The following is a 20,866-nucleotide window of genomic DNA, read 5'->3' as shown; positions in this document are numbered from 1 at the left end:
ACTATGAACAACTCTGTGAATCACGGTGTCTCAATTTCTGAAAAAAGTACCAAAAAAGAAAAAGTCTTGGGTCATGACTTGGGCCAAGAGAGAGAGTATGGAGAATATTGTCTGCCATGGAGGCAGGGGAAGGGTGGGAAAGGGGGCCATACCCAGGATATTGGTGGTGGGGAATGTGCACTGGTGGAGGGATGGATGTTTGATCATTATGTGATTGTAACCCAAACATGAAAGCTTGTAACTATCTCATGGTGATTCAATTAAATAAATAAATAAATAAAGTAAATAATTGAGTAATCCTTACAAATAAAATTTTAGAGCATTTCAGTAATTTTAACTGATTTTATTATTCACTACTGAATCTTATTGATTCTATTGCTTTTGGTAGATATAGTGTGTAGAAGAAACTGATAGAAATAGATATATATGTGAATGTATTTTCATATACAAACATATGAGAGAAAACACAAAGCTAGCCAATAAAAATAAAATTGACTCCCTATTTTAGAGCCCAAAGTATATAAATTTTGTATACTTTTAGAATGGCAGTGTGCTGTATGCAGTATGCTAAATTAGTGCCAAATATCCCATATCATTTGATTCAATCATTTAGGAGTTATGCAGTCAATAAAGAGGTAATAAACTTAAATCAAAAGATTCTTGTTTTAAGAGGAAGCATATGCTATCAAGCAAAGAGCTTAATATTCTTATCTACCTTGTATGCCATTTCTGAGGATAGTTCTTACCCTTCAGCTCTCATTCCAACACCCCCTTTGGAGTGATGATACCACTGTTGCCTTTATAATTTCTAGTATGTTTTTCAAAATTTATATTTGATGCTGAAGCCAGCACACTTATAATTAAGAAAGAAGTGAGGGATCAACTGAGTGTCACGCATTCATTTCAGGTGGCTGTCCCACAACTTATCAAGAATGCAGATGAATTATTGGATCTGAAAGAGTATTAGCAGCAGGCTAACCTCACTCATTGCTTCTCCTCCAGGTACTGCGGGCTTTTTGTGACCATTCTTTAGAGATTAATGACCCTCTATTGGACTGGACCAAGGTAAAGCAATGAGAGAATCAAGATTTTAGACAAAATTCCTTGTCTGCTCTCCAGGCCCTGGGTACTGGAGTACTGGTTCAACTAGGAATGCTTCCCTTCCCATGACAGAAGACAAGCAAGCTTAGTGTTGTAGCGCCATCTACTGGATATAGATATTTAATCGTGGCAGTAAGTGTCATTTTTTTTAAATTTTTTATTGAGTCACCATGTGGAAAGTTATAAAGTTTTCAGGTTTAAATCTCAGTTATACAATGCTCAAATACCCATCCCTTCACCAGTGCTCACATTCCACCACCAAGAATCCCAGTATAGCTCCACCCCGCCCCCTCACACCCCTAGCCCCCCCACGCCCCTAGACCCCCACCCTTACCCCCCCCCCGCCTGTGTAACTAATAAATTTCACTTTACTTTCACTTTGATTGCATACAATATTTCAACAAAACTCACTATTATTGTTTGGAGAGTGTCATTCTTAACACCTACAAATTTCTGGAAGCAAGATTCTAATATTAACTAAAGGGTTATTTTCAAGGAATAATTCTTTTCCCAAAGAAAAAAAAGATACAGACTATGTTCCTTGGGCATATGGGAGTGTCAGCATGAAAATTAGATCATTCTCTTCATTTGTCATTTCTTTAAAAAAGTAAGGTTTTTATTTTTTTACTTTTTTTTTTTTTTTTTTTTTTTTACTTTTTGGGTCACACCTGGCAATGCACAGGAGTTACTCCTGGCTCATGCACTCAGGAATTAAATCTTGGTGGTGCTCAAGGGACCATATGGGATGCTGGGAATTGAACCCAGCTCGGCCGCGTGCAAGGCAAGTGCCCTACTGCTGTGCTATAGCTCCAGCCCCAAAACTAAGGTTGTAAAGGAAAAATATATAAGAAAACAGTGAATCTATTGCAAGGTCCTGGTATCCCCAATATCCTTCCTGCCATATCCTCCCCCCACCCCAGACTGTTTCCATTTCCAAAAGGGCTTATGGTTCGCAGGACACGTACCATAAGGTTATCATGTATATCCCTTTATCTCCTTGCAGCACTCAGTTTGTGTCCAGAGTGATCATTTCCAACCATCATTGTCATAGTGGTCCCTTCTCTATTCTAACTGTCCTCACCATCACCACCACCACCCCAACTTGTGGCAGGCTTCCAACCATGGGCCTGTCCTCCTGGTCCTTGTTTATACTGTCCTTGGATATTAGTTTCATACTATTTTTAAATATCCTACAAATAAGTGCATATGCACTTCATTTTTATATATTTTAAATTTTCTCATTTAGCACAACAATCCCATGAAAAGTTTCCACTACTACTAAATGGCAGAGCTAGAATTCAACCCTCAAATTCTGACAGCAGTCATAGGCTGAATCCTTCTACTTGGTTGTGTAAACAAGTTGAACCAACGGTCTGAAACAATACAATTAAATGTCTTCAAGAATAATGGCTATGCTTACCTGGAAGGGGATATACCATGATCACGGCTTATCCATTGCACTCCAGGTGTGCTGACCCCTGTTTTTTCTCCAAATGTGGGGAACTCTACTGCATAATTTTGTGGTAACAGGGGATGCATTCATGCTCTCTCCTGGAAAAAAAGAAATAGTAATGACTAACTTCCACATAGCACTTTGCATATGGTTTCACAAATACCTCTTCCTTCTCTGTTGGGTGCTGCTCAAACTGAAGTGTGAGGTTCTGGAGTAGAAGCTTCCAAGACCACAGCTCACAGCATAAAGATGCTGTGTGCAGACACTTAACCACACCATTGAGAGTACAGGAGATTTGCTTCTAACAACAAGTCCTCCCATCATGGAAATGCAGCATATGGAGTGGCAAGATTATATTGACATTAAAGCTAAAAAGTTCTGAATGCAATTTTAGCTCCTTTGTTTTGATTTTTTTTTTGGCTTTTTGGGTCACACCCAGCGATGCTCAGGGGTTACTCCTGGCTTTGCACTCAGGAATTACTCCTGGCGGTGCTTGGGGGACCATATGGGATGCCGGGGATCGAACCCGGGTCGGCCGCGTGCAAGGCAAACGCCCTACCCGCTGTGCTATCGCTCCGGCCCCTGTTTTGATTTTATTGAGATGGTAAGCACATGTTTTTATATATTATAAATATTTTAAATAAAAATATATTTACAATATCATTTTATATGTTTTAAGTTTAAACATATATATATGTTTTAAGAGTTGAATGCAGTCTCGTCATGCCCACAATTAAAGTGCCAATCTTCCTCCACCACATCCAGTGAACCCACTTCATCCTATCAAGAGCACTCCCTCCACTCTCAGTGAACTTGTTTTCTGTCTTAATTGTTTTAATCTTATTTTATTTCTCTATATTCCACACATGAGTGAGATGATCTGGGTTTATCTTTTTCCTTCTGACTTGTATTGCGTAGTCTGACCTCTTCCAGTTCCATCTATGTTGTTGTCGCTAAATAGAACAAACCCAAGTGCAACCACTTTAAAGTCACTTGGACAAAGGCACTACAGAGAAGATGTGGGTGACTTTAAATCGCTCATTGTCTAGAGATTACCAGCTGGGAGAAACTGGACAGGAATGTTTGCACTGTGCTGTTCCAAGAGGGGAAGATAAACTTGCATTATGTTCAAAATATTAATACTCTGGGTCAGAAAGATAGATGAATGTGCCAAAAACATGCTTGCACTGAGAAGTTGCAGGTTTAATCCCATGAGCACTATATTGCCCAAATGCCAAACACCAAAAAAAAAACCAAAAAAGCAAAACCCAAAACCAACTACTAATACCCATGTTTATCTATTTGAATAGCTAAGATCACCAAAACAGTTTGAAATCTTCAAGAAAATTAAGTATTAAGGAATATTTTTCCATAATAAATATTGCTTCAGATGCTAGGAATAATAAATACCCTTCTAAAAATTAAAAAAATAATGAAAAAGTGAATTGTCATAAGCTATTTAAGAAAAGTAGGACCATTTGTTTCTCTGAACATTTTTTGAATGAATGCATTTTAAATAAGTGACTTGATTTTAGGTTCAAATATTTTGTGGTTTTGCTTAAGGGTTGGCAATGCTTAGGGGTTACTCCTGGATGTGCACTCAGGATTTACTCCTGGCAGGGCTCAGGGTACCATACGGGATGCTAGAGATTGAACCTGTATCAACAACGTGAAGGACAAATGGCCTAACTGCTGTAACTATTTCCATCCCCAGGTTCAGATATTTTATAGCTAGGAGAGAAAATTCAGTGCAGATTGCATTATTGAATTTGACAAACTAATACAAATTGGTTAAGGTCATAAGAATAGTTTTTATATTCCTTATTTTTTTTAAATCTAGAAAAGTGTGCTTCATTCATCCCTCTATCAACCTACAAGAAATAACTGCAGTAATTTTTTCTTCTGATAGCTGCTGATAGCTGTCTGGAAATATTTCTGAACAATATTCCTAAGTAGAAACAAACCTGAAAACTTTTTATTTTCTGAGGGAATTGCTCCAGACTGTTAGAAATACAGAATGACTTAAGGAGCATAACTAGCTCTTTCTTTGAGCTCTTTTCTCTGTGGAACAGGTTGACGATTTACTAAAGAATCTGATGGGAAAAACAGGTGGGTGTACTGTGTCTCCCAGTTATTGAAAGTGTCTATTTTATATGAAATAAGACAAAAATAAATCTTGTCTTTTGTTGGAATATAGTTATGAACATTCTAGGTTTAACATTGGTATGTCCATTCTCCTCTGTCACAAAGAGTTTAGGTTATCTGGTAATACCCATCACAGTGCTCCTGAAGCACCTCCATTCCTCTGTGCTTATTGGAATGTAGCTCTAAACATTTTAAGACAACATTGGTATGTCCTGTTCCCCTTGCCACAGGAAGCTTAGGTTTATCACAGTGCTCCTGAGGCGCTTCCATTCCACTGTGTTTATCTGCAAACTCCTCACTATGCTCTCTTCCCCAACCGGTCTATCACCTTTTCCCCTAATCAGATTCTCTTAACTTGTAAGGTCAGATTCCTCAGAAATCTATGATTTTATATGTATGAGTGAAATACAGCCTTTCTCCTCCACTTACATCTTTTGAATAGTTTACTTTAAAGCAATGCCCTTTTTGTATAGACACAGGAAGACAATCAATATTATGCTTTATAACTTGGGATTTAGTTGGCTTTGAATATCATTCCTTCCCGGGCATCTGCTTTCTTGACTTAAGCCTCAGTTTCCCTTAGTTCCTAGCACCCCAAAAGCAGGGTCCCGACAAGGGACTGAAAGGACCTAGGGCAAGCTGTGAGCTACCCTGGCATCGATATGGGCCAGGCCAAAGTGCCACGATTCTTAACTATAAGAGCTTGATCATGGACAAATGCTGTCATGATCCAGAGGTAATGACACTAGGACTCTGCTAAGGACAGGAAAGACTAATCTGGTCTGAGCACTGTATTCTGAGATCGAGATGACTCCAGGAGAGCAATTCTACAAATTTAATGTATCTCTTACTGTGTCCATACAAAATGACTAATACTATGAATGTATGCTTGTTGGACTAAGGAAAGGAGAAACACACTCATATTTGCCTTTAGGCCAGTCGTCTTGCTGGATAAGAATCTGTCCTGGAAGTAGCTTCCCCTGAGGGAAGGACCTTACATCCACTGATTGCGTGATGATACCTCTATGTAAGCCCCAACCCCTCTGGCTGGGGGATTTATCTCGACTGTAAGAAGGGGCTAGAGGGGAGAAGCAGAGAAAGACAGGAATGAACAGAGAGGAGATTGGAATAAACGGCAATTGAGACCAACCAGCCTGGCTCCCATTCCTTCCTTCACCTGCCCATCACCATCAACCTCCCCGGGGTGGAGGAAGCAGTGTGAGACTACCGAACACAGGCGGCAGGAAAGATAGAGCCCCGCTACCCCTTTGGATAGCCAGTACAGAACAGCTGTCTTTCCTACTTTGCTCTAGGACACCAGTCCTTCTCACACAAATCTGTACCTGCCACATCTAACCACTTCTCATATTTTCAAGACTCTTTGAATTTCATGAAATTTTAGATTTTGAAAGACACTGACAAGAGATAGAACTACTCCACAGAACCAGATGAATTCTGAGGTTATATAAATAGAAGTCAATAAGGACTTACACTTTAAGAATTAGAAACGAAACTCAAGTAGTTTTCTTTGTGAATTTAATAAAGAAAAATAGTAAAAAAAAAAGGTGAAGCTGCATTCCAACTTTTAATACATGATGATATATTCTGTTACATGAAAACATAACTATAAATGCTATCATATGTGAGAATGAAATAAATAATGATAAATACATAAATAACATCTGGGTGATCATCTCTGATAATAGGTAACCCTGAGGCAGAATATTTTACATATACTCAACTACTGATATGGACAAATTGTTAGCTAAATTAATTTAATAAATTATTTGATTAAAATGCACGTAGGAGTCTTTTCAAATGTCCGTTGACATGTGCAATGTCTGATGACATGTTCCTGATTGAGGTGCAGTTCACGATGACTCCACGTCTTCATCCTTAATGCTCCACCTTCCTTGCAAGGCTGCCGAGAGCGTCAGGGATCTCATGATTTCCACTCTGACCACCTCCCACGCACACTCGCTGTATTTCTTCTCTCGCAGGTAGACAGCGATGCCCCGGAAGTACCTCTTCATGGCCACGGTGGAGCCCCAGAGGCCAGGGGCAGAGCCCTCGTCTGCACTCAGCTGCACCAAACACGAGTCCAGGTCTTCCAGCTGCCGGTGCAGCCCCGTGCGCAGCGGCTCCAGGAGGGCCGGGCTCCAGGCGGCCGCCGAGCCCTCTCTCAGCAAGAGCTGCAAGAGCTGCTGGAGCATCTCGTGCAGCGCAGACAGGGCCGGGGCCTTCTGCAACTGGCCGTCGGCCACCGCCTCCCAGGGGAAGCCGAAGTCTCTTCTATCCCGCAGACAGGACAACGGGGACACTCTCCTCATCTGGCCCAGCAGCTCCAGGTTCCTCCTGCTGACCAAGATGTGGTTGTGAGGCAGGACACAGCCCAGAGAGCCAGCAGGGCCCCAGCTGAGTGGCACCAGGGCCATGAGCAGAGGCAGCAGGAGGGCCATTGGGAGCAGGAGGAAGGCGCTGGTCTGGCTGAGCTGAGCTTGGGGTGAACCTTGGAGTCTGGGTTCTCTGAAGACATTTTCACTGAGTATGGTCTTAAATAGGGAAGGCAAATTTCACTTTCTGAACTTTGTCATACACTTTTACTTTCTGTTTTTGTTTTCGTTTAGATACTTTTCTTATGGTTCAAGATGGTATCATGAACAAAAATTCTTCACTGTATCACTGCATCACTGTCATCCTGTTGATCGTTGATTTGCTTGAGTGAGCATCAGTAACGTCTCCATTCATCCTAGCCCTGAGATTTTAGCAAACTCTCTTTACTCGTTCTTCACAGCGGTGCCACATTGGAGGCTCTTTCAGGGTAAGGGGAATGAGACACATTATTGTTACTGTATTTGGCATATCGAATTGCCATAAAGACATTGCCAGACTATGCCATGGGGGCAGGATGCTCTCAGGACTTTGCCAGGTTCTCTGAGTGGGAGAACTAGGCTATAAGAGGTCTCAAACACTTCCAGGAGCATTGTTTTATAGTCTCTGGATGTTGGCCATTGATGGGATTACATAGTGAGGGGGGGGCGTTTGTGGGTGTGGCTGCCAAGCTACTGGAAAATGGGGAATCTGGGTGGAGGAAGCCCAATCCCCATCTGAGCAGCCTTGGAGATCTCAGGCCCAGGTCCCTCATACCTGGGTTCCTCTGCCGGTTCCTTCATGCGTGAGGCTCGTCCGAACATGTAGAGAGGGGCCTTGAGCATGGCTGTGCTGGGTTCTGGAGGTCTTCGGCTGCCAGGGCTCTGCTCGGGGTAGGGAGGGAAACTCAACTCACCCCCCTCCGAGGGGCTCCAGTGAAGACAGCCAGATGCGGGGGCAAGAGACTCTTCCTGTTTTTGTTTTCGTTTAGGCACTCTTCTTATGGTTCAAGATGCTATCATGAACAAAAATTCTTAATTTTGGAAATAGAAATATAAGTTTATTTTTAAAAATTATATATCTCAATTCAAATGAAACTTATCAATGAGGAAGCTCTTTTTCCTAAGATCAGAGATGTTTGTAGGTATGTAAATACACACACAAACATACTTTCCACACAGTATTGCTCTTTTTTGATCTATAAATGCATTTTTAGCTCTGTGCTTATACTTCATACTTAGTCTTCCTTGCCTATAAAGGAAGCAGGATTTCTTCGATCTACTGGTTCCTGTGTTTGTTTAGGCATGTCCCACTTCGTGACAATTAAGTCCTTTAAAACCAGAATAGGTTCTATTTTCTGTTTTATTTACAATAGAGGATGACTTATGTAAACATACCTTTTTTTTCTCTGATGGTTTGTTTCCTTCCAGAGGACCCATAAGGTGGTCCACGTGGTTATGCTTCTCTAGGACCACCAGGTCAAAATAATGAAAATGTCACCCTTTCTCCATCATCTTTTTCCTTGAAATCTATGATGGACCTCTGACTATGCTAAGACCCCACTAGAAATCCTGGTTGTCACAAGGATACAGATATGGGAATTCTAATTCTAAGATCATGTTATTTTCTCAGCGTCACCTCACCCACCAGGTAGACATTCTATCTAGGACATCTCTGAAGGAAAGTCCTCAGCCCACACCTTCCACTGTTCAGTCTATAAGGGCTGATTTGCTACATCTGAGAACTTTAGATTCTCCAACTATTAAAAAAATATGTTTCTTGTTTTGTTGTTTTTCTTCTTCTATGAATAATTAACCCACCAAGATTTCCCCACTAGGGCCAGAGAGATAATACAGAGACTAAGATCCTTGCCTCACACGCAGAAGACTCAGATATAGAATCTGAGGTAGTTCTATCATCCTATATGGTTCCCTGAGCCCACCAGGAGTAGTTTCTGAGTGCAAAGACAGGAGTAATTCCTGAGCACTTCTGGGTGTGGCCCAAACTCCTCCTAAAAAAAATAAAGAAAAAAAAAGATAGTTCCACTAGCCTCTACAATGTGTGTGCTGGACTCAAGTTCTCAATGGTGATTCCTCCTCCCCATGTCCCAAGGCAACAAAAAGTGTGAACAGGAACATCTGCTTATCAAATATCAGTAGGTGAGAAAGAACCGAATTTCAATCATTCCAACATAATAAGGTAATACTTATTTTGCCAATTTACTTTTTATGGTACATCTTACATCTCTTTTGTAAGTTTTTGGATAATGGCTTTTGTTGAATGACATCCTCAATAGTATGTTATAGAGATTTGAGTATTTCAATTGCTCGTTCAGTGAGACTGGTACTTGTTCAGGACAACACTAGGTCTTCTTCTGAGAATATGGAGCAGTGAGACACAGATGATTAAGTAAAAAAGAAATAAATTCTTTCTTTTGTGATTTTTCATTGAAACTTTTTTCCTTTTTTTTTTCTGCTTTTTGGGTCATACCAGGTGATGCTCAGTAATTACTCCTGGCTCTAAACTCAAGAATTTCTCCTAGCGGTGCTCAGGGGACCATATGGATGCTGGGAATCAAACCCTGGTTGACCACGTGCAAGGCTAACACCCTACCCACTGTGCTATCGCTCCAGCCCCTTTCATTGAAACTTTTGTGGTTTCTCTTTAGTGGTTTATGAATCAAATTTTGTCCTGACAATATAAGCAAAGAAAAATAAAAGTAAGCACAGGGTCTGCACTATTTTTCTCCAGTTTTAAAGACTTTGGTTCCTCATTTCAACTTTTCTAGAAAGCAAAACTCAGCACGTGTGTGTTTAGACCATAAATGAATGTCCAGTCGTCATAAAAATGAAAGCAGAAAGTGACTTTTCCGCTATCAAATTGGATCATGATGCTAGTGAAATTTGATGCAACAAACTGAACATAGAGATCTGTGACAGAGGAGGAAAATGAAGTCAATATTGAACTGCACAAAGTGAAAGGGAAAAAGGTGGTTCAAGCGAGAACAATTTCTTTTCTCTTCTCTGGGTCATAGAGTGCCCTCATTTGCACAACTAGTCAATCTGATTATCTTCAAAATATTTTCAAAGGAATGGTTTTTCTATTAATTTAAAATAAATTGATGGGCCTGGAGCGATAACACAGTGGGTAGGGCGTTTGCCTTGCACACAGCCAACCCGGGTTCTATCCCCAGCATCCCATATGGTCCCCAGAGCACCACCAGGAGTAATGCCTGAGTGCGTGAGCCAGGAGTAACCCCTGTGCATCACCGGGTGTGACCGAAAAAGCAAGTAATAATAATAATAATAATAATAATAATAATAATAAATTGAAAAAATAAAAAATTGAAAAAGTTCTCCCATGTAATACAGGTTTTTTTAAAGTTTAATTAACCCATTAAGTGTTGATTCTCATAAACTATCATTTTTGAGTTCTTGACATTTCTTGTGACATGAATTAGAAGCAAGAAGCACCTATGTCCATTCTAATGATAGATTAGCCATGTGATAATGACTTCTGTCCCTCAGGACCTCACTTATTTCAGAGGAGAACTTCCTCAAGATAGTCTACCTTTCCCTTTCCCAAGAATGAGAACTCCCTTTCTCATCTGCATCTAAGTGGACTTTCTGTTGCTAATTGATAAAGTTCAATAAATAATCTCTTTATCTTTCCTTCCAATGGTTGAGATATGGGTTCTGAAGAAGCATTATGTGTGGCCAAAACAAAGAATAGTATATATTTTTATCTGGACTAAAAGGAACAACTATGTGTCAAGGAGTCTGACTTTAACTGCAAGTCAAGTCCACACTGCTGAGTACAGTTTTTTAATTTGTTGCTCCATAAATAACCTTTACCAAAAATATCAGAAAATAAGATTGGACTTAAATAAGCATATCAATATAATAAACATCAGTGGATGAAATAAGAGTATTATTAACATTAGAAATAAAATCTGATTAAAAACTTGAGTCTACAATGTTGGAGCAATCAAAGATGAAGTCCACAGAAGGTTTCTGGAAAGAGTAGAGGACCAGAGAGAATTACGGAACTAAAAACACAAAGTGAGTCAACATATTATTTTTTAAAAACAAGATGGGGGGGATCATGTGAATAACTTGCTTAAGTAGTTGAATATATATCTAGCATGGAGGAAGTCCTAAGTTCACTTCCCAGATCCACATGGCCTCTATTATTATCAGGTATGGCCCTGGTGGCCCTGAGTACTATTGGGTAGAACAAGTCATTTCCAGGTCTGCGTACTAAACCATCAGATTATACCACAGATTGTGAGTCACTAGGAGTAGATCACCCAGACTTACATCTCTACTTTAAGAAGCCAGCAAGATATTCACAGCCCTCAACACACACCCCTACTCCCTCCTCATCTCCCCAACCCCTCGACACCAAACTGGTTCTGAAGTCTTTTCGAGCAAAGCATCTTATGGGCAAAAATTCTTAGAAGAAACTAACAAGAAGAGGTAAATGGATACAGATCACTACACTAATGAAAGCTGAAGAAACAATGGGAAGTCAAACTACATAAATAAACTTAAATCCACATAGATAAATGACTAATAAATTCCTTTATGTCAATTTCTCCATCAATATTACAATATAATATAATATTATTATATTGTAATATTACAATATTACAATAAAACTCTCCAGTCAAACATTACAGAGTGGATGGACAAATTCAACAACAAAAGACAAATTGTTTATAAGAGACACACCTGAACTTTTAAAATAAACAGAGAGTAAAGGGCTGAAAAAATCATACAGGCAAGGGTAACCTAAAAAATTCTATCAGGGAATTTTTTGCATTGAAATTGTTGCAGAGAAAATAGAACTTAACTAAAGAAGGCAACTTAAACTAAAGAAGACAACAAGAGATGGACATTATGTATTGGTTAAGGAATTAGTGCACCAAAATATAACTTAAATCTTCTCAGCAGAAGATCACCGAAGAAGAGATGATTGGATTGCATTGGCCATAAACAACTTTACATGAGCTGAAATGATTCTTAGTTCCTAGGGAGGGAGGACTGGCTGCATCTGGCACTAAGTAAACTTCTTCCTTTTCATGGTTCTTCAGGGTTCTATGATATGTGTGATATCCATGTTGGGGACATACTAGTCACATTTCTCTGAGAGAATTCTCATCATAGCATCCACTTCAAATCTTCTCATCCTCTATTTCTGTTTGTTGTTTGTTTATGTTTTGGGGTCACACCAAGCAATACTCAGGAAATTCTCCTGACAGGCTCAAGGGATTATATGGGGTTTGGGATCAAACCCAATTCTGTTGCATACAAGGCAAGTGCCTTACCCACTGTACTATTTCTTTGGATTTTTCTCACCCTCTTGATGGGAAGGTTTCAGAGATACAGTGATTCATGCTGCCCATTGGGATCATTCCACCTCCAGCAGCCCTGCTGCTGTTCTAATTGATGTTTTGGGGTTTTTTTGAGATTTTTTAAATTAATTTATTCTTTTATTGAATCACCATGTGGAAAGTTACACAGCTTTCAGGTTTAATTCTCAGTCATACAATGCTCGAACACCCATCCCTTCACCAGTGCACATATTCCACCACCAAGAATCACAATATACCTCTCCCCTCCCCTACCTCCCTAGCCCCCCACCCCGCCTGTGTAACTGATAAAATTCACTTTACTTTCACTTTACTTTGTCCAATCAATGTTTTAAACATATTTCTTGGGGCTGGAGTGATAGTACAGCGGGCAGGGCATTTGCCTTGCATGTGGCCAACCCAGGTTCGATTCCCAGCATCCCATATGGTCCCCCAGCACTGCCAGGAGTAATTCCTGAGTGCAGAGCCAGGATTAACCCCTGTGTATCACCAGGTGTGATCCAGAAAGAAAAAAAATATTTATGTTCAAATCCTCCAGCAGCTCCTGAGTTCCACTCCTTCAGTTTCTAAATGGTGAGTCAGCTTTGCTTTGTATATTTTTCGTTTAAATGTAATAAATATTGTGTCTAGTGCAGCCTCATCCTAGTGTAACCAGAGTGTGGAAATGCCTACTGAGAGCACAGGTGAGTTTCTGGATGCTTTACTACTTCATTCTCTTAGACAATAAAACAGGATTCCTGTATTTAATGAGTTTGAGCTTCATAGATACACCTATGGGGTCTTGACTGCTGCTGCTTGGGAATCACTCCCTAGGAGGATTGAGATATAGCTATCTTCAGGATCCCGAAACTAGAAAACATCTGTTTCCAGCTGGTGCTACACCTTGACCATTTACACCTTTTTTTTTCTTTTTGGGTCACACCTGGTAATACACAGGGGTTACTCCTGGCTCATGCACTCAGGAATTACTCCTGGCAGTGCTTGGGGGACCATATGGGATGCTGGGAATCGAACCCGGGTTGGTCGTGTGCAAGGCAATGCCCTACCCACTGTGCTATCAGTCCAGCCCCCCCATTTACACCTATTGATGGGCACAAAGAACCAACTCTGAGAGAACAAATTTAAAGTGTGTGCCTAAACTATGAGGTTTGAAAGATTCTAGATAACCTGCAGAATTTCATAGTTATATGAGAAATTCAGACACATTTCCTGAATAATTTCTTCAAATATGATATTACACAGAATACCCAAATACCTCCCAGTTCTATCCAAACATACTTCAAAGGCTGCCACTTTACCATAACTGTATTCTCTGAAATTATTTATGTCTCTGCTCTCTCTTACTACTTAGTCAGTATGGAAGAACAAAAAGTCCTTTGCAAAGAGAGATTAAATTTTCTCTTGGTTGTAAATTCTGGTCATTTAAAATCTGCTTCTGCAAATGGATTTGTAAAATTTGAAATTCTCAATAAGAAAAAAATAATTGGGACTGGAGAGATAGTGCATCAAGTAAAACTCTTGCCTTCCACAGAACTGACTTTGGTTCAATTACAGCACCCCAGGTTGTCCCCCTGATCCCATCAGGAGTGATCCCTGAGTGCTGAGCCAGGAGTAAGTCCTGAACATTGCTGAATGTGACCAAAAACCAAAAGGTGAACAAGAGAAAAAGAAAAAATCAGTAAAACTTCAAATACAGACATTTTGTAGTTCTTTTGCATTTCCAAAAGGCAGGCTTTAATGCTTCAAGGGTCCACTGGACATGAAGAGAATGATAACTAAGAGTCCTCTTGCCAGCTTCTCAGCAGGCATTCTTGTTGGGCTCTCAGCAGCTAGCCTGAGACTTTGACCAAATTCCCTGCCCCTGGAAGCAAGAGCCGGCCCTGTTTACCAGCACTCCACACACATAGGCACTCTGGTTGAGGATGAGGGATGTGACTGTGACCACTTATCCATACTGAGAACTCGGCCCTAAAAGCAGGACGTGTAAATCATTAACTGACATCTGTACCAAGCCTGACCAGATGAAAAAGATGAGCAAGCCTAATTGTATGCATCAATGCAATCCCACCCTGATTGTATGCATAAATACCCCTGTGTAAGGGCCAATAAAAGGAGAATTGCTTGACCACCAGACTCCCCACCCCTCTGTGGCGCTCTTTCTCAGCAGTGGAGGCAGAAATCCCTCGGTGAGCAGAAGGCCAGGTCAGAGGCTTCTCCCTTACCCACTCCCTCCCCTTTAGGGAGTTAAGTCCAGCGATTTCAGAATCATACTCCAGTTTGCTGGGGTCTACAGGAACCCAACACATTTTGGCCCTTCCTTTTTCCATGTGCTGGCACTACCCAAAAAGAGCATGGTATTTTCTCTAAGGTACAAAAGCATTAGAAGTGGGCTTAGTCAAGTTTTGGGGTCAATTTGTTCTAGCAAAGTGCCTCTTTGTGTTCCTGAAGAAGCTTATAGATGGGGACAAACTTTTATGTTTTTGTCTTTTTTTGTCTTTCAGTTCAGTCCTTGTCCCTCTTGACCAGATGGCTCTCTTCCTCTGTCAATGTTTCAGTATCCCCTAAGTAAAGTGGATCTTGCTTTCTCAGCCCTTTTTTTGCTATGTCTGCAATATTCTAACAGTCACTCCTTTATCCACAAAACATTCATGACTGAAGAAGTGAGGGAGACTTGTTCTCTTCTGAAGAAAAACTTGGAAAACCTCCACTTTGCTTTCAAAGTCTTTTTCTCTCCAGGGGACCCTCTGCGCCTAAAGACTTTGACTCCAGAGATGTAACACATTCGGGCATCCAGCGCAGCATCCAATAGCGATGCATTGGGACTGCAAACTGGGCTACAACTCTGTGCTGCCAGGGGTGGATTTTTTTCCTCCCCACCCTGCCTTCCTGCACGGAAAGCGGCGGCCTGGCGGCACCCACGTGGCAGGCGCCATCTTCTGTGACTCCAAACCCACAGGTATTCGGTTTTTACTTTTGGGGCTCCCAGGAACTCATGGGAAGGGGGCGTAACCGGCACGCCCTCGGCCCAGATAAATCCAGAGCCGCTGAGCGCGAATCGGACCCTCTGCGCCTAAAGACTTTGAATTCAGAGACTTCTTACAGCAATGCACTGGAACTGTGAGTTGGGCTATGTAATTTCTGGCAGAATTTTCCCTGGACTTTATACAGAAATCCAAAACCGCGCAGACGCAACAGCGTCCGCGCGACTTAACATTTATAATTGTCAGCAATGTGAAACGGTTCCTTTTGAACAGGTCTGACTTGGGGGGGGAACTCCAAATAGTAACAGTAAGTTTTTGTTGAAATATTGAAGGTTTTTAATGTAGCAGCCACCTCTCTGGACTGTGAACTAAGTAAAAGCCCCACGCTGGCCGATGTGGAGTGGCGTATACCATACTATGAGGCGCGGGAAGGAGGATGAGGGGGAAAAAGAAAAAAAAAGGAAAAGAAAAAAGAAAAAAGAGAGAGAGAGAGAGAGTTATGTACTTGTAGCAGTGGGGCTACATATCTCTTCATTTCCAGCAATGAAAAACTAATTATCAAATGTAGTAGGTCTGTCTCTCTTGGTTGGAAACTCCAACAACTATAGTGAGTTTTGTGTTGAATTATGGAATGTAATCAAGATAAAGAAAAAATGAAGTGAAATTTATTAGTTATACAGTAGGGGGTAGGGGGTGGGGGCGGGGGGTATACTGGGGTTTCTGGTGGTGGAATATGGGCACTGGTGAAGGGATGGGTGTTTGAATATTGTATAACTGACATATAAACCTGAGAACTTTGTAACTTTCCACATGGTGATTTAATAAAGAGTTTTTAAAAAAAAAAAAAAACAAAGTCTTTTTCTCTCCAGGTGGCTTTATGCTCTCTAGGGAAATTGACCAAAACAGAAAGGGAACAGAAACTAGCTATGTAAATGGCTGAATGAAAGTGAATGAGGACAGCACATTGGGGGTTTCATTATGAAAAGGAAAGATTCTGGGATAATGGAGTAAAACAATGGGACCCGGGAAAGCAGTGAGGAAGGGAGAATTGTCCCAGGTATCAGAAACAGTGTGTGTCTATGTACCCTTTCAACTCTTCAAATACTTTTGCAAAGTAAACTAATTTATAATTTATATATGTCACACAGATAATATCTTTGAAAGTTAACTTTTTTTAAGTCTTAAACAAACACATAAGTAATAGCTATCCCCAATGGAAGTTATCAGCACTGTTTTAATCTCTTTGACATCATCAGTCACAGAAAAATTTTCATAAATTCAATGTGAGCTTCCTAAGACTGTTACTGGAGGAATTCAGGTCATAAACTAAGAAGTTGAAAGGACAGGAAGCCTACCACTGGAAATAGGTGATTCAGTTTGAGAACAGGCAAATGAATTTTCCAACTAATATACATGAAAAGTGCTAAGGAGTAAAACTGCGGACGCAACAAAGGAGAGCTCCAAGAGCTTTATCAATAAAGGCAATAAGGGGGCTGGAGCAATAGCACATCGGGTAGGGCGTTTGCCTTGCACGCGGCCGACCTGGGTTTGAATCCCAACATCCCATATGGTCCTTTGAGCACCACCAGGAGTAACTCCTGAGTGCACAGCCAGGAGTAACCCCTGTGCATTGCTGGGTGTGACCCAAAAAAAGCAAAAAAAAAAGGCAATAAGCCTAATCTGTGTCTTAGATTTGAATATTTATTCAGACAATACAATATAAAAATTAAGCATTGATATTATCTCACCCCCATGGCAGAGCCTGGCAAGCTACCTGTAGTCTATTTGATATGCTAAAATCAGTCATAAGTCTCACAATGGAGATATACTGGCGTCCGCTCAAGCAAATTGATGAACAACGGGATGACAGTGATTATCAAAAAAGATGACATTGGAACACCTGCCTTGCATAACATCAACCCTAGTTCAATTCCTGGCACCACATATAGTTCCCTGAGCACCCCCAGGAGTGATTCCTGAGCACAGAGCTAGAAGAAGTCCAATGTGGCCCAAATTTTTCCCACCATAGAAAATGGTAGCATAATTTTATAGGAAGAATTAAAAAAAATTGATATTCACTGCATCTGTAGGCAATAGATTTATTTTTCTCTCTTATTATTGAGGTATAATGGTTTACCATAGTATTATTATTTGTTAGTCAACTACTCCACATCCACCACCAAAATGCCCATATATATCTCCACTCAATGTCTTTCCTCCACCCTTCCTATTCCCCCAGTCCTTCTCCCTCAACAATTGAAAAACTGATCTGTTAGCAGAATCTAATAATTTGCTTTTATTGCCACTGTCTACTCCCATGATACCCCTTTTTTACAGGTTGTGGGTTGGATGCCAGAATATCGGATTTGGACTAACAATTCCTTTCTTTTACCTTCTCCTTAGAATTTATAGATGCCCCCTTACAGTGCTTGCAAGAACATTATGAAATGGTTTGAGGCCTTGCCCTGCTCCATCCAGAGCAAGGTTCTAGAAATTTCAGACATGAAAATGGAGATCATTAGCCACACAGGTGGGGGGGCGCGGGATGGGAGGTATACTGGGGTTCTTGGTGGTGGAACATGTGCACTGGTGAAGGGATGGGGGTTTGATCATTGTATGACTGAAACTTAAACCTGAAATCTTTGTAACTTTTTTCTTGATGATTCAATAAAAAAAATAAACAATTAAAAGGAAAAAAAAAGAATTTACAGATGCCTCAGTTCCCGAAGGAGGGAAGAACACCTTTTAATAGGAACACCTTTTCATTTCTCTCTAGGATACTCATTTGTATTGGAGTTTCCCCTTGTCTCCTTCGCTGCCCCCCCAGGTATGGCGATGTACCAAACCCCCATGCTCAAAGCCTCTAATAACTTTTTTTTTAAGTGTTTTTTCTCACACATAAGCGAGATCACACATCTATGTCTGCCAGTAAACCTGACCAGAGAATGGCTGCATTCCCCTGCTGAAGGACTCATGACAAAAGTTGTGAGGATCCTGGGATGCTGGGAATCGAACCCAGGTTGGCCATGTGCAAGTCAAATGCCCTACCTGCTGTGTTATCACTCCAGCCCCAAACCTTGATCTAGACACATGATTTCTTCATGATTTCTTCAAAACATGACTAAATGTTCTCATCACCTCTGGACAGTGCAGGACAATTGGACACTACAATAAGCACTGCTATGGGTCTAGGGGTGAGTTGAAGTTTTAAAACAACAAATGAGACTTTTGTGATTGGAATTGTTCCTCTTTCTATTTCAAAATTTTGCATTTTGTAAACAGAAAAGTGTGAGATATTGAAAAACAACAGTCAGTCCTTTCTTCTCTGCTGCAAGGAATTTAGGTTTACTGAGTAACACCCATTACAATGCTCCCAAAGCACTTCCTTCACCTTTAAGTTTTCCTTTGTGATCTGCTTCCTCTGTCTGTAAATTGCTCATTTCCCCTAATCAGATCCTGTGACTTGTTAAGTCAGATTCTTCAAAGAATTCTGGGAATCCTTTGTATTTATGTTTGTATTTATAAGTTAAATATTGTTTTTTTCTTTTCTTTATGTCCTTGGCAGTTACCTTTAGAGCAACATCCTTTTTGTATAGACACAGGAAAACAGTTGATGCTATGCTCTTGTTACTTGAGAGTTAATTAACTCTGAATAATATTTACTCCTGGGAATCTGTCATATGTATTCAACTTAAGCCTCAGATGCCCTTAGTTCCTGTCACCCCAAAAGGAGAACCCCAAAACGGGATTTAGATGGACCCCGGGCAAGCTGTAAGCTACCCTGATATCAAAAAGGGATGGGCCAACTGCCATAAAACTTATAAGTTAAGAGCATGGTCATACACAAACTCTGCCATGACCCAAAAATAAGTGACTGGATAAGGACCCTACTGGGATTAGGAAAGACTAATCTGGCCTGAGAACTATTGTCGGGATATATAGTAAGATGTCCTCAGGAGAACCACCCTTTAAATTTTGTAAATCTCTTAACTGTGTCTATACAAAATGACTAGAAATGTTATTAGGAAGAAAATTTAAGATAACTGTTTAAATGGATTTGAACTAAGGAAAGGAAAAATACACCCGTAGATGAAATTCCACCCTTGGGCTTTCCGCCGAGATGCAACCCGGGTGGCCACATGTTTTCACTGCCGCTCTGATGCTAATCGACCACCATCTGGAGGCCAGCTAGACTACTTTTGGTACCAGCAGCTGCTTGCAGCAATATCTCTAGACAGTGAACTAAGCCATAGCCCCATGCTGCCCCAGGAAGGGAAATGATACAATTTCTAACATAAATCTCCCTGGACTTAGTTAGTAAAATACCAAAATACAGAACTCCCAAACCACGCGGCCGCTTCATAGCTCTTCATTCTCAGCAATGGAAAACTAATTATCAAATGCTTCCTTGTCAGCAGGGCTGTTTTTTTGGGGGGAAACTCCAACAACAATAGTGAGTTTAGTGTTTAAATATGGAATGTAATCAAGGTAAAGAGAAAGCAAAGTAAAATGTATCAGCTACGCAGGCAGGGGTGAGGGGGCTGGGGGGGGCGGGAGGTATACTGGGGCTTTTGGTGGTGGAATATATGCACTGGTGAAGGGACGGGTGTTCGAGCATTGTATAACTGAGACATAAGCCTAAAAGCTTTGTAACTTTCCACATAGTGATTCAATAAAATAAATAAATTTTTAAAATTTTTTAAAAAAATTCCACCCTTGGGCGGATCTCCTACAGAATGGGACTTAGTCCTAGCTCCTTCAGAAGCAAGGACCTTTCCTGTGATGATTGTATTATCTCACCTGTGTGTAATTGCTACCCCCAAACTTTGAGGTTTTGCTCTTAACTAACTGGGAGATGGGAATGGGGGCGGAGTAAGAAAGGGAAGGGGAAGAATGAAAACTGGATGGAGAGAGTAAAACTGGTGTGTGAGACTGGAATGAGAGGTAGTGTGAGTCTGGAATGGGGACAGAGATAGGAATAAGCAGCAATTGATCAACCTAAGCCCAGCTTGGTGGCCCTATCTGAAACTCCTTCGTTCACCCGTCATCATCAGCTCTCTTGATTGGGGAGACAGCTCATGGCCACCGAATGCACATGACACGTGCCCACACTTTTAAAACACACACTACCTGAATAATGTCTAATTGTGTATATATGCCACAATTTCTAATGTTTGTTCTTTTGAGTTGTGTGTGTGCATGTTTTGGTATTTTTTGGGGGGAGGGCACATCTATTGGTGCTCAGGGTATACTCCTAGCTCTGTACTCAGGGATCACTCCTGATGGCTCAAGGGATCATGTGGGATACCAGAGATAAAAACCAGGTTGACTGTGTGCACAGTAAGTGCCTTACAGCTGTTCTCTCACTCCAACCCCTGCACAATTTCTTTATCTTCTCATCTGTTGTTGGGTACTTGATATTTCACAAATGGATATTGCAGC

General features: G+C 40.9%; 1 protein-coding gene across 1 annotated transcript; it reads right to left on the bottom strand.

The window, feature by feature from the left end:
* Positions 1 to 6,570: 6,570 nt before the first annotated feature.
* LOC101548536 (interferon omega-1) lies at positions 6,571 to 7,158 on the bottom strand. Its single transcript, XM_004600354.2, has one exon. It carries the CDS (start codon positions 7,156 to 7,158, stop codon positions 6,571 to 6,573), a length of 588 nt encoding a protein of 195 aa, XP_004600411.2.
* Positions 7,159 to 20,866: the final 13,708 nt, after the last annotated feature.

Source organism: Sorex araneus, chromosome 1 (genome assembly GCF_027595985.1).
Source record: "Sorex araneus isolate mSorAra2 chromosome 1, mSorAra2.pri, whole genome shotgun sequence".
In the NCBI taxonomy this organism is placed as follows: domain Eukaryota; kingdom Metazoa; phylum Chordata; class Mammalia; order Eulipotyphla; family Soricidae; genus Sorex; species Sorex araneus.
This window is presented reverse-complemented; position numbering and strand designations above follow the sequence as displayed.